This window comes from Panonychus citri, unplaced genomic scaffold (assembly GCF_014898815.1).
Source record: "Panonychus citri isolate SS breed McGregor unplaced genomic scaffold, ASM1489881v1 Contig00129, whole genome shotgun sequence".
Lineage (NCBI taxonomy): Eukaryota > Metazoa > Arthropoda > Arachnida > Trombidiformes > Tetranychidae > Panonychus > Panonychus citri.
Genome location: NW_026515534.1, coordinates 1 through 14686, shown reverse-complemented (window position 1 = coordinate 14686; position 14686 = coordinate 1). Strand labels below are relative to the sequence as shown.

The 14686-nt window shown below is 32.9% G+C and overlaps 3 protein-coding genes across 3 annotated transcripts; 1 reads left to right on the top strand and 2 right to left on the bottom strand.

The window, feature by feature from the left end:
• Positions 1 to 161: 161 nt before the first annotated feature.
• Positions 162 to 3501, bottom strand: LOC128390865 (putative uncharacterized protein DDB_G0277255). Its single transcript, XM_053350638.1, is given in 4 exon segments — positions 162 to 1125; positions 1128 to 1985; positions 2107 to 2437; positions 2802 to 3501. Coding segments are annotated over 4 exon segments (2124 nt in total). The 5' UTR covers positions 3132 to 3501; the 3' UTR covers positions 162 to 520.
• A 691-nt stretch (positions 3502 to 4192) lies between these two features.
• LOC128390824 (adenylate cyclase type 7-like) lies at positions 4193 to 11025 on the top strand. The gene is made up of 11 exons (XM_053350593.1): positions 4193 to 4838; positions 6309 to 7461; positions 7540 to 7646; positions 7738 to 7799; positions 7917 to 8000; positions 8069 to 8362; positions 8449 to 8524; positions 8647 to 8703; positions 8816 to 9373; positions 9467 to 9568; positions 10647 to 11025. Exons 1-11 carry the CDS (start codon positions 4536 to 4538, stop codon positions 11022 to 11024), a joined length of 3174 nt encoding a protein of 1057 aa, XP_053206568.1. The 5' UTR covers positions 4193 to 4535; the 3' UTR covers position 11025.
• Positions 11026 to 11478: 453 nt separating this feature from the next.
• On the bottom strand, positions 11479 to 14681 carry LOC128390870 (probable serine/threonine-protein kinase MARK-A; the record flags this gene model as incomplete). The annotated part of the gene is made up of 2 exons (XM_053350643.1): positions 11479 to 12710; positions 13079 to 14681. Coding segments are annotated over 2 exons (2286 nt in total), but the record flags the coding sequence as incomplete, so codon positions are not given.
• Positions 14682 to 14686: the final 5 nt, after the last annotated feature.

Here is a 14686-nt window from a genome sequence, read left to right as displayed (position 1 = left end):
TCAACCTTTAGCCCCAAAGGGAAAGTGTCAACGAAAAAAAAACAAAGGATTCCAAGTGATGGCTGACATGATGAAATTCAATTTCTATTCCTTTCCTATTCCAATTAAGCTTCATTATCTCAGTCATCACTTTCTATATATTTTTGTGGTTGATTACAAAATCCATTATAAAGGTTTAATCGAGTGAAAATTTCCATCCAATTTAATTGATTTAGTATTTTGATTGATTTCATTCAGAGGGAATGAATTACCTGTTCTTTGAATGGGTTAACATTTTCAAATTTAGAAGTGAAAGAAAAACGGATTGAAAATGGTAACTGATTGTAGCTACAAAACAAAAGGAATTTTCTGTGTCAAGCTAAGCTTATTTCTTTGTGGTCTTTTCGTAAGGTCAAACTGTCGCCTCATCGCTTTTCGCCGGGGTCAAAATAGTACATTTATCTTGTTTTTGTTGTTTCGCTCTCTTCCTTTTTCTCGTGTTGATTTAATTGTTTGTCATCTTCTTTTTAATACTTTGGTTTCAAAGGTACATTCCGTTGACAAGATAATCAGCATCATGGGCTAAATTGCGACCTCGCCGGGCGATTCGTCTCTTTATGAATTTCATCCGACAACCGACCAGTGCGATCAGCATTGCGCTTATGCCAACTCCGAGAACCAGCGCAATGACCGCTGAATTTGTGTCTCTACCCGACTGGGAGCTACTTAAATGTGTGACCGCGATCGGCATTTCCCAATCGTTGGTCATCTTATCGGAATTCAAATGTGCAACCGCTTTGTTTGGTGCTACTTGAAGCGTTGGTGTTGGACTGACAATCGGTTGCACTGTTGTTGTTGGTGCTACTGTTCGTGTGCCCGTTTCTATCTTGTTTGCGTGTTCTTTTAGATCATCCGCGAATGACTGGGAATTTTTGGCCTTTCGAACTGGTGGTGAATATTCCTGAGCTGTTCGAGCCATTACATTTTGTCGATTACTATTATTATTACCGTCGTTATTTGCTCCACCTGATACTGACCCTTGATTCTCTGCCAATTCCATACCAGTTACTTGATTATTCTGATTGTTTGGTGTTTCACTCGGCTTGTGAGGGTAAGAATCTATGTACGAGTTTTTAGACCAGGGACACTCCTTATAAGTGGTGAAGTTTGAGGGTGAGAAGCTATTCCGTCGTTACCATTAACGCTCATTGGTCCAATTTCATTTGGTGACCGATATTGATGATAAATTGAATTGATTAAACTGTGATCTAAATTGTTTGATCTCATATTTGAATTAGGACCAACTAACCCAGTCTCTGGTTGCCAATAGTTGACATCTCGAGGAAAGTTATTAGGATAATCACTATCGGGAAATCCTCGCGGTCTTGGTCCATTATAGAAATCACCATGAGCACCAGGAGCTGACAAAGATGACGGCGGTGGTGGTGGCGGTGGGGGTGGTTGATAGTATTGTCCTCCGTAATTTGGATAATATGATTTAGCCTCAAATTTATCTCGACCGGGATTAAAGTCGTTGAACTTATGCGAATTCATCGGTAATCTACCATTCTCTTTCAGGTCATTCACAAAGTCAGGGCTCTTTGGATAATTGAAATCTGTCGCATCGATTGGTTTCTTGGAGTCGAATGGATGATTTTTTATTCCATTAGTTACTTCATTTTCCTTCATCTCATTTTTATTTGGGGAGTTTGAAAAGTTGATTGTCGACGAAGGTACAGAAGATGAGACTGATGTCGAGGAAGATGACGAGGATGACGAAGGTGATGCCGCAATTGGAGGTGATGCTGATCTTTGATGATTTGATCCACCATTAGGAGGAGGAATCGCCACTTGAGACTCAATTGAAGTATAAACTGATTCCGATGGGCAGTGCAGGTCAACAGCTTCATCAGATCCATCGGAACATTGAACAATCCCATCACAAACATTATAAATTGCTATGCAATCACTTGAATTACGACATTGAAATTGATGACGTTTACAAGCTGTAATTAAATAAGAGAAATTGTTAAAATGATTATGTCAAATCGATTCCAAATCAGTTATGTATTTTCAAATCTTATTAAAAGTACTCATCGAGTGACAAATTATCGATCTCATAGTTACCATTGATTGACGCGGAAGTAGATGTATACGGTGATAATCCTGAAGATGGTGGAAGAATTAAACTCCCAGAGGTTGTTGATGTAACATAAACACCGTTGGAATTGTTGTTAGAAATTGGAATTGGCTTTGCTGAAGTTGTTGAGGTTGAGGTTGATCTTAGATTGACCAGATCACTTTCGTGTTTAGCCTGATTCCTTTGGTCAATCGTGTTACCATCAACAGAGTATCGATTAAATTTTATCAATGAACTTGTATAATGATCATGTCCAGTGAATTTACATTTCATCTGGTCAGGTGGACCACAATCAAATAAATAGCAACTTCCTTGACTCTTTAAACAATTAAAAGATATACAATAAGAGAGGACAAATAAAAGCAAATCAAATTAGACGAAGAAAAAAAAATCAATAACAATAAAAATAGAAATAGAAAACAACAAATTTATTGTCATCACATTTGTTAATTGTTGACTGATAATAGTTAATAGTGTTCACACCTAATAACAATTAACGGAGTGATAAAAATTTTCTCACTGTTATTGGATCAATGGTGCGAAAATGAAATGAGGAAAATCATAAAATGTTTGTTGACAAAGTAACAATTGTCAAAGATTAAATCAATTACTGTTACTAATAGTTAACTATTGGTTTGATGTTGATAATTTGATTACATGAATTGGTGATATAATGAATTACCTTTTCTTCATAAACTGCAAGGGTACAGTTACGATTATCCCAACACCAAAGAAGACACTGTTGGCTGGAGGACATTTCGGTTTCACTTAGATATTTGGCTCCTGCATTAAGGGAATCGGAGGTTCGTATGATGGTGTTTGTTTTAATCACAAAAGAATCGATAACTAGATCACTTTTCGTATAAAAGGGTTTACTGTTATTTCCAGAGATTAAGGAAGGTAAATAAATGGTAAATATAATACAAGTTAACCAATTAACTATCATCGAAAGACCATGATGACCATTCGCAAGTCGATTTTGTTTAGAATCATTTTTAAACATAAAGGTCATTTTGTCTTATAAATAAACACACACACTGAGAGAGAAACAGTAAGAGGTACGATTTTAGAGGTTAATACCAACAGAGAGAGAGTGAGAGAGAAGAGAAAGAAAGAAAGAGAGAAAGAGAGAGAGAGAGACAAAGAATCAGAAATATGATTATTCAAATTTAGATAATATCAAGATTATAAATGGAGACTCGAAACACTAATAAGCTGATTTGGTCTTCGAAGGGGAAAGTTTAATTTGACCAAATTATTGAAACAATTTACTTTTGTAATACAATTTAAAACATATTGAGTTTACCATCAATATCTGATGATCTCTAGAAGAAAACTAACAAAAGAAAACAATAGACAGAGGATTGAACGAAAAGGAGACACAAAATTTGTCGACAGATAAAAAGGATTGATTATTGGATAGAGAAACAAAAATCAAAAAGGTTCAAGAAAAATCAAGTTACGAATCGAACTTGAAACTCTTAATAAGAACACTAGATGGCGCTACTTTATTCGAAACTGAAACAAAGTTTTTCATTTGTTTCTTTCAATTGTTTTCAAATTTCCTCTTAATTGTGATAATTCAAATAAATGGAATTCACTTGATCGTCAACAATTAATAAATTATCTATTCCATGAGATGAAGATAAAATAACTGTCCACTCGTTTGGAATAATCTAAACAGTTCTTTGTTTCTTTTAACATTTATGTACTTTTCTTGTAACTTTTGGTTCTTGATTGTTGATTATTATTAGTGCATGATAGTTAATTAAAATGTTACGAATTAAAACATTCCTAATTGATAAGGAATCACAATTCTATCGCAATTAAGTCCGCCCTTTTCTCTTCTCTAGAAAACATGCTTTAGGAACGGTAACGTTTTCTCCTTACAAATTGTGTAAGCCATTAAAGGGAATATAAACTAATACTTTAAGATTAGATTAACAGCAATTAAAAGAGAAGATAGTTAACTGATGATGATGATGATGATGATGATGATGGAGAAGAAGAAGAAGAAGAAGAGCAAAAGATGATGAGAAGAAAATATTCTTGATACTTACATGAGATTCACTTTAATTATTGTTGTTAAGAATCAAGATAGAGTTCAAAGTAGAAGAAAAAAAGTTAATTTTGCTCAATTAGAATAATGATTTAACCAGATTAATTGTATTCTAATAATAATATTCTTGTTGCTTTTTTTTCAAATCTAATTACTAATCCATAGTTCGTAATCATTATGTTAATCTTGTGTCCAAAGACTATCAACTGAACCATTCTAATCAATTGGTTAGTGTTTTGTTTCCCATTTTGTGCATTTAAAAATCATCAGCAACCAGAAAAGAGAGTAAAAGTGATTAGTGATTAGTCTTCGTTGTCTAATTGTTGATTGTTAATCTTAATCCACAAATAAAAGAAAATGGGTTCTTCCAATGTGGATAAAATGTCACCAGGATTAATTCACTTAACCAGGATACACTCAGTTCGTTCAAGCGATTCTTCTGGTCAAGGTTATGATTCCCTCGAATCCTCATTTGCCGATGAAAGAATCGATGATCGCTCATGGTCATGGATTTATCTCAAGTCAGAATTCACAGGAAAAGATTCTGAGAAATTATTCCTCAAATATCAAGCTCGACTTCAACACAATTTCTTTATGGTTTTACTATTACTCAACATCTCCTTTAATCTAATTGCCATCGCTTTTTACCTTTGGGATAAAGTGAGTTAATTGTTCGTAATCAAAAATAAACGAAACGAAAAGAAAAATCCAATTGGATAACTTAATCAATCTAAATAATAATAGTACAATTTTCCTCATTCTTATAACAATGATAAACATTTTCTCCTCTTTGACAATTAGCTTGATTTAGATGTTATTATTATAATTTAATTGGAAATCATCTCAGTGATTAACTATGATTTAGAAAACCATATGATTAGTCATTTGAATCATTGATATTTATAGTAATTAGACCTCCTCAAAGTTTGATTTTGTCTCAATTAACTTGAGTAATTAACCTTATTAGCCCTGTTAAATTGGTGAAATTGCTTTGATTTGATTGTTTACCTCAACCATTTGCTAATTATAACTTTTTGTGTACATACATTGTTAAATTATTAATATAACAATCAACCGGTCGGTTAACAATTAATTTAGAATACTAATAATTATTTATGATAACATTAAGATTAAGATTAACGTTTGGAATTAACTAACTAACTTGTTGAATGATTAAGCCTTGAATACACAATAATCAATGTCTCATGATAATGATGAAGAAATCAAACAAAATCAACAATTAAGTAAGAAACTTTGTTTGTATCAATAATTTTCAATGAATTAAAGTGATCATTAATTTGATTGATGTCAATTAACATTGGCTACTTTTTCATCATCATTACAATTACAATGTCTCAAGTTAATCAAGTTTTTCCCTTGATTGGCTGTCAATTTGTTGTTCAATTGAATTGTTGATTAAAAGTTGATAATCTTAATCACCTAACAGCAACTTGATCAACAATCAGATTAGTTTAAATAATCTCAATATACAATTAGTGGTTTCTACTTGATTACTCTCTCTCTCTTCTTCAAATAATAATTAGTTAATTGTGATCATCATTTGCTTAGACAATTAACAACCGAATCGAGAATTAAATCAGTCATTATAATTAATGAAATTTAAACGATACTTTCTAATCAATTAATCTTAATGTTAGTCCATGAATTAAGGTGAAAAATTAACTGATAGTTAATGCTTGTTGATAGTAAATTGTCTGGAAAATTTTTCACAATTAGATTGTAATTAAGTCTTTCTAATCCCTTGAACAGAATTAAATCAAATTCAATTATCAAGGCAATGAAAATTTACCTTGTTCATTTGTCTTATAAGTGTTACAATTTTCTTAACAATTAAAAGACGATCAGTCTAATTTTAGTCACAACAATTAATAATGATGAAACTATTAATAGTAGCAGTTAATGATAACAAGTAATCAATTGAATCAATGATAATAAACGATTGAATTAAATCTTAAATTCTGATAAATTGTTGCATCAAGAATAATAAAATTTAAACGAATTCGTGTTAACTATTAACTGATTGAGATTTGAAACGATTTACTATTAAGTTTTGATGGTTAATTTGATCAATAATTAGTCTTAATTGTCTTAATTTCTATTTCTCAACAGCAAGTGAATAGTTTTCCAGGTGAAGCTTTAATGAGAGGATCAGCATTAGTTGTTTACTTTGCTTTTCTAGTATTAACTTGTCTCGAGGAGCAATGGCTTCGTCCTCGATTCGCTCGAATCGTTGCCGCACTCACCGTTCTAGTGGCCATGATTGTCTCTGAACATGGAGGTGCTCTTTTCGCTGTAACTGGAGACAAAACGGTCTACCCTTTACAAAGGATTCGACCGACATTTTCAATCATCTTGACAAATCACGTTTTCCTGCCATTTCCATCTCGAGTTCATGCTTGTATTTGCACTCTGGTCATTGTCTCACTCGAACTGTTGTTAACAATCATATCAAGAGCTCAATCTGATTGTGCATCAACATCAATCATTCGTTACGCTATTGCAGACACGATATTTTACTCTTTAGGTGCTTTTATTGGTTTCTTTTTGACCTTTCTACTTGAGATTGCTAATCGAAAGGCCTTTCTTGACCATCGATCTTGTGTCGAATCTAAATTTAAATTAGATTATGAAAAAGAGCAACAAGATTCCCTTTTATCATCGTGTTTACCTCGCCATTTAATGGATCGGGTTCGTAATGACATTAAATTGGTTATCGAGCGGAAAGAAAGGTCACAACGAAGTCGACAAAAACCTTTCAATGAACTTTATGTTGAGAAATATAAAAATGTCACAATACTTTATGCTGATATCGTTAATTCAATGCTTTTGGCAGCTAAATTGTCACCAAATGATTTAGTTGAAACATTGAACACTTTGTTTGGACGATTTGACGAATCATCGGAAAGAAATGATTGTCTTCGTATTAAACTTCTTGGTGATTGTTATTATTGTGTCTCCGGTGTTCCTGAGTATGTTGAAAATCATGCTGTTAATTGCGTTCGAATGGGTCTTGAAATGATTGCGATAATCAAATCAGTTCGAGAAGAGACTCAAGTTGATGTTGACATGAGAATCGGTGTCCACTCGGGAATGGTTTTATCTGGACTTCTTGGACTCCACAAATGGCAATATGATATTTTCTCAAAAGATTCAATGATCGCCAACGAAATGGAGCACACTGGAGTACCTGGAAGTGTCCATATAACTCAGGCCACTCTTGACCTGATTCCACTGGCAGAGAGACGAGAATTCTGTATAAGAGGTAAAGTCATTCAATCAACATAATAATTGCTTAATTCTATTCCTCTAATTATACTTAATTTCACTTTAATTGTTCCAGAAAGAAAGCATGAGAATGAAGAATCAACCTATTTGATTACACCTCGAGTTCTTCCTTACAATATTAGAACTTCCTATGGATATCGAAATGGAAGGCAAGTTTTTAAGGTAAGATTCATCTTCGATTAAAATCATTTCCACCAATGAATTAGTTTTAATTGTCGCTAATCTAGAAATGGTTTTATTATCAATCCCATAGAACAGCGTTTCCATGGACTCGTTAACAATTGCCAATCTACAACGAACTGTTCTCGTTGAAAGGTAAGCCTTTAATTAACTTAAATCAATGACTAATTTTCGGTTAAATTAATCATCACACTAATTTAAATCAACTTAATTGTAATCATTAATTTGATCCTTTTAATCATTTGAGGTCAGTTTACAAAAATATCGAGAAATGGTCAAGTATGTCAATGATTTTCTTGCCGATACAATTGATGAAATGCCTTTGGGGAAGAAAGCGTAAGTTGAAATCATTGAATCATTTTCGGTGACAATTTAAATATTCAATCAGTTTAATTTAATTACAGACTTTGGCTTCGACAAGCTGATATTAATCCGATTCTGTTAAGTTTCACCAATACTTTCACCAAGCGATATGGAAGCAATTTATTTCAAATGGAAAGACAGTTCGCCATTCAAACTGATCCACTGTTTCGCTATTATCTTTATTGTTCTGGATTAATTTGCTTATCAATGGTCGCAATTAAAACCGTTATACCAAACATGCCGATTTCGTCTAAATTAACTTGGACATTTTTCGTTACCGTGGTCATTATCACCGGCTCCTTGACATATACTTTCTGGACGCGGCAACAATTAAAGTAAACGCCGTTATAATATCAGATTGAGATACAGATAATAATAAGTTGATATTATTAACTGATTAGTTTAATTGTTTACTTTTCAGATATTTAGTTCGAGTAATGATTTGGTTTGTGATTACAGTTTGGCTTTTACTCTGTGGTACACTGGACATGATTAGAGTAAGTTAACAACAATTAGAAAACAAAATTGCCTGGACTTTTGTTTTACAATAGGAGCAGCGATTAAATCGTCAACAATTAACTTGAATCAATGACAATTGATTTTTAATTTACTCTCTTAGGAAGATTGTATGAAAGATCAGAAAACAACAAGTCTTGCTGATTGTGCCTTCACTTGGGTAAGAATCATTTTAATGATTACAATCAACTAAAGTACAGAAAAAAAAAATATAATCTAATCAATTGTTCAATTCTTTTTGTTTCCAATTAATTGATCCTCTCAACAATTAGTATTACACGTTCTGTCTAATCTTGGCATTGACGAGTATTAGTTTATTCCTACGAATCAATATGTGGTTTAAATTGGCTCTTAATTTGTCAGCATTGTTAATCTTTATTACTTTGAGTAGTTTAGATTGTTCAGTTATATCGATTCTTGATTCTCGAACTAAATGGAAATATTTAGCTTATGGATCGGATTTAGGTCACATTTATTATATTGTCACAGTTTCGATTATTCTTCATGTTATCGATCGACAAATTGAATATATTCTTCGACTTGGATTCCAATGGACAACGAGATTGGAGGTCGAAAGACGCGAAGCTTTGGTTATGGGCGAAATTAATCGAATCCTTCTTGATAATATTCTACCTCAACATGTCGCCCAACGATTCTTATATTCATCATTCAATGGAGCTCAAAGATATTATCATGAATCATATGATTCGATTGCTGTTATGTTTGCCTCGATTCCTAATTATGCTCAATTTTATACCGAAACAAATATCAATGAAGAAGGATTGAAATGTTTACTTCTACTCAATGAAATTATCTGTGATTTTGATAAGGTAAGCAATTGATTTCTAATCACTTCGAGGGAGAGTAATTGGTAAGGAGTTAATTGTGAAGGAATATCTGCTTAATCATGTTTATTTAATTAGCTTCTAGCTGATCCTTCATTTGCACGAATTGAAAAAATTAAAACCATTGGAAGTACTTACATGGCAGCTTCGGGTTTACACCCTGGACGAGGTTCAACCGATGTAAGTTTCTTTCATTATTAACATAATTTATTAATTATTCACTTATTATCTTTAGTTAATTGATTGTTTAACTGATTAGAATAACAAGAATTCATTTTTAAATTGTAACGTGAACAAACTAATATGTTTCAAGTTACAAAGTTGGTCTAACCTTTAGATTGTTGTTGATTCTGTTGATTGGAATTAAATTTTTTATTCTTGTGGTTTTAATTAACGTTCATTTTATTGGTTCAAAATAATGTTTCTAACATTAAGTTCCTAGAGAGATGTTCAGAAATCGTTAGATTATATTGTTTGCTTTGTTTTAAGTGTGTCCAAAGATGTATTAATATCTACAAAATTTATTTCTCGAGTTCAAGTTATGTAATTCAGAAGCAGAAAAAAGTTTTTTGTTGTTGTTTTTCTGGTTAAAGTACAAGGAAATACAATTATCAAGAGGTTTGTATTTGATGATCAAAGATGATGATGAGAATGAGAATGATGATGATGATGATGATTATGATGAAAAGGAAGCAAAAAAAGAAAAATAAAGGGGATCGGAAAGTCCCAACAAAAAAAGAATTTTATCAGGATGAAAGACAAACAGCTGATTGAATGGCGATGAAGATGATAATAGTGGATCATTTTTTTAAACAAAGGAGAGAAAGAGAAAGAGAAAAAAAGGTTTTGTGTTGTCTTCATGAAATGAAGACGGAATGAAGAGCAGAAAAAATATATAAGAGAAAATTAAGATGATGAGGTGATGATGATGATGAAATTATGAAGATGCATGTTGTGTGTGTGTTGTAAGTTAAACCGCTCTCAAGTCTTTTTGTTGTTTACATTATTTCAATGTCGATAATGTATCAATTGTATATTTATAAATGTATTGGTTGTGTATATATTAATTAATATTTCTTTTTGTTTTTATCTTAATTATGCTGGTTTGTTCGTTTATCGTCAACTTATTGGTGAAAATTTTGTTGCACAATTCGTCGGGAAACTACTGATTATTTGTTTATCTTCTTCTTCTCTTTTTGAAACTTGTGGTGTTATTGTTGATTCGATAAAAAATATTATTTCACACAACCGTTTCCAGAGTGATTCTAGTCTTGAGGAATTGAATCTCAATGTGTTGGAATTGGTTAACTTTGGGACAGCCTTGATGGAAGCACTTGCTCAAATAAATAAAGATGCATTGCAAGAGTTTAAATTGCGAATTGGTATCTCCTCAGGTCCAGTGATTGCTGGTGTTGTTGGTGCACTTAAACCTCAATATGATATTTGGGGTGATACGGTTAATGTTGCCAGTCGAATGGATTCTTATGGTGTAATTGGACGTATAAATGTAACTGAATCAGTGGCTGATATATTGATGCAATGTTCAACACTTGAGTTAGAGTGTAGAGGACCAGTTTTAATTAAGGGTAAAGGTGAAATGGTCACTTATTTGGTAAAAACGCCTTTTGACTCGTGAATGAAAGGTTAGCAGTGGAAAGAGAGAGAGAAAAAACGAACATAATTATTGTTGAAATGGACCAGGAATTAATGTCAATCATAAATAGTCATCGAAACAGCGGTTTAAATGATTCCTCTCCTTTGATTTGTTTTCAAAGACGATGAAAAAAAAGGGAAATACATCGATAATGATGAAGATCCGATAATGTTGATTAGTTTTAAACTTTCTGTATAGATTGTGCTTGGAATTTGTGTTTTGGTTGAGATTTTGTTTTCGAAGTGAAGAAATAGATTGTCCTTAAAAGTTGAGATAATTTTTACATGAGTGAGTAATATTTTATCACTTTTTTTCACTATATTTCTTTTCTCCTTCCTTCTTGGTAAAATAACATGTGAGGTGGTTGATAATTTAAGTTTTCTCTCGATGTTGGGAGTATATCTTTTTACAACAAAATTGATGAAAAATTGTACAATTTGTGATTAGTTGGATAGTCAACTAAAAAAGAGTTGAAAATAGAAATTGTATTTGTGAAAATCGTTTGCCATTGAGAATGCTATTTCATTACATCTGAAGATTCAGAATTTATTTATCTGGGTTTGGTTATATGCATGCAGTTACCTCGAAGGAGAGGAATAAGATTATGAGTGAATAAGTGACGAGATAAAGGTTGGCTCAACTTAAGCCTTTTGGTGATGAAGTAGATATATATCAGAAAATCAATCAATCCTTGGAAACACAACATTGAGAACAAGTTTTGATCACGGTACATGAAAATGTATAAATAATTGTCACGGATTAACTCTTGTGTTGTATCAAGGATAAGAAGAGAAACAATCGAAGAGGAATCAAAATAGATAAACCATAATGAGAGAGAAGATCACATAACAAGATGCCTTTCGTTGAGTGAATGGACTTTCACTTGATTGGCCTCTGGTAATTTTGTTTAAGAATTTAGATGAGAGTCAATTTTCTTGGCAGCAATTTTGAGAGTAGAAACAATATCAATACTACTGGTCAAAAATCATAAACTATCAACTTCAAAGTCTTGTATGGAGGCAACAGCAGCTGATGTTTCGTCGTCGAATTGGTTACATTTTTCTAATGCAACTGATTCACTACCAAGAATAACCATATTGCTTTCTTCCTCGACCGTTGTGGTTATTAGAACTTCATTTCCACCAATATCGTCTATTTCTTCAAGAACAATTGCATCTTCCCCAACAGCAAATTCAGCGACATCCTGAGCCACCTCAGAAGGACCTTCTTCCACTTTAATAGTTTCATCAACAGTCAACGAGTTTTCAACATCTTTCATTTCGGAATCGATTATAACTGCCTCCTCCTCAAGAACCTGAGTAACAATTGGTTTATCTTCTTCTGGTGATTCTTCTACTTCCTCTTCAATTACCGAGATAGTGCTTTCATGTTCTTGTATGACTTGTTCCATAACTTCTTCTAAATCTTTAATATTTATATCATTAACTGCTTCATCTTTCATCTGGTCAATTGGTATAGGAGATTTTTCAGGATCTTCATCTGATTTTTTTGTAACATTTGATTGATCTTCATCATCAGATTCTTCGGAATCACTAGAATCATCGTCGGAGGATGAAGATTCGCTTTCTACTGTTTTCTGCTCTCCAGAAGATGTAATTGCCGATCCATTGGTTTCATTTGGCTTGTCGTTTACTTCAACAGAAGATTCTAAAAACAATGAAAGATAATAAAAAGTGTTAATTATTTTGTAAATATAATTTGTATCAATAAACAAAAATCAACTTAAAATTGTAAATAAAAAATATCCCAAATTAAAGCTAATTTAAATTGTCTCCTTTACATTGTTGAAACCCCATAATTTAAGATGGTGGTCACAAGTAAAGGGAACAACAAATCACGTGGTTTAGATCTCACGCTTGAAAACAATTGAATATAGAAATTTAAAAGTAAAATTAAAGATTCTAAAATTAACATGATTAAGCATTAAATTAATCGTTTGAAATTGAAAATAAGAGAGAGACTTTTGTTAGATTAAAGATTAATTAATATAAAAATGAATGAAAATAATTAATTACCTTCGGGGGCTTTGTTTTGGTCTTTAACTTTAGCTTGGTCAATTTGAACATCAGACTCGTTCACCAATTTGATTACATTTGTGACTTTTTTCAGACAATCTTGAATTTTTGATCTCTCTTGAATTAATTTAATCTTGTCCTCTTTTAAATCATTTAGAGTAACGGCCAGTTCATTGTAACGCTTTTTACCTTCATTGATGAGTTTTGCAATCTCGTTCTGTCGAGTCAATAAATTTTCTCTCGTTTTTATAGTAATTTGCGGTTGATTTCTCGCTTGATTCTTGAGAAATTCAGCTTTAGTCATCACAATAATTGGGTTTTTACCTTGGCCAATTTTACGTTGAATTTCTTCAAGAGTCAAAACCTTTGGACGAGGAGGGTTATTCTTTATGGTCAAATTTTCTTCTACCTCCATACGTTCTTCTTCTTCCTCGAGATCTTCTACATCTTCTTCTTCCTCCTCTAAAATAGGTTTTTCTCTTTCGGGTTTACTGATATTTTTTCCTGAATTTGAGTCGAGATCATCAGAGACTGGAAGTGAATTAAAACCATCGAATGTTGTTGATGTTTCTTTATCACAGCTGGGACAAGGTACCGAATTGGTTTTGTTAATTTCATCAACACTAGCGACACATGTAGCATGGAAGTAACATCTACAATCAACACAGGCCATAATTGCATCCAAATCGGGGTCACAGGATTCATAACATGCGTAACAATTGTGCACCGTCTTAACCAATAAAGGTTTAGCAACGGTAAGATTAACTGATCTTAAATTATTATTATTAGAAGTATTGTTATTGATATTATTGTGAGATGAAGATGATGAGTTAGGTAAGCGATTAATTTGGTATGGCGAAGTATGTAATTGGTACCTTGATTTAAGTCTCTCAACTAAATTACGACTTTTGTCCGGTGCGACGGTCATATTAGTAGAAGGGGAATTCGGGAATTGTCTAAAGACAGCCTTTTGGTGGAAGGGAGTAGTTGATGATGATGATGGAGAGCCAGCAGGTTGAGAAGAGCTCGCTGTCGAGGGTCTAAGAGAAGACCTTATTGAAGATTGTTGAATTGGTACAATAGGCACCTGAGAATTTCTTCTTGCGATACGAGTAAGAGGAGCGGAGGCATTTCTCTCTGAAGCGGCCATTTCACGACGTTTAGCTCTTTTTGCGGCGACTTCCATGGCATTAATACGTTTAGCTTCGATAGCAGCATTACTAAATTGTGGATTGGCCGTTGTTCGTCTTTTACGCTCACACTTTTTATTTTGAATTTCTTTAAGAGTTTGTTTGGTAACTAGGCCTAAAGCGGCAAAAAAGTCTTCCTTTCTTTTCCATTCCGGTATCTTTTCCTCTTCTTGCTTTGATTTTAAATACTGTTCTTGTAATTGTTGTTGGTGTAATTGTTGCTGGCGAAGTACCTGTGCAGTATCAATTGCACTCATGTGATCATGGTTACCATTATATCTTGAGCTAGAAGCAGAGTTTGACTTGTAGCTCTCACTAGCACCCCCTCGGTTATAAGTGTAAGGTGAATCTCTCCTAATATCAGAATTGGATCCAGAAGATGAATAATAATTATGATGTGGATGAAGATGAGTATGGC

Excerpts from the sequence above, each read along its gene's own strand:
- LOC128390824 (XM_053350593.1), top strand. The coding sequence starts at position 4,536 with ATGGGTTCTTCCAATGTGGATAAAATGTCACCAGGATTAATTCACTTA. Across the intron at positions 7,462-7,539 it reads ACGAGAATTCTGTATAAGAG|AAAGAAAGCATGAGAATGAA; the intron begins GTAAAGTCATTC and ends TAATTGTTCCAG. Across the intron at positions 9,569-10,646 it reads CTGGACGAGGTTCAACCGAT|AGTGATTCTAGTCTTGAGGA; the intron begins GTAAGTTTCTTT and ends AACCGTTTCCAG.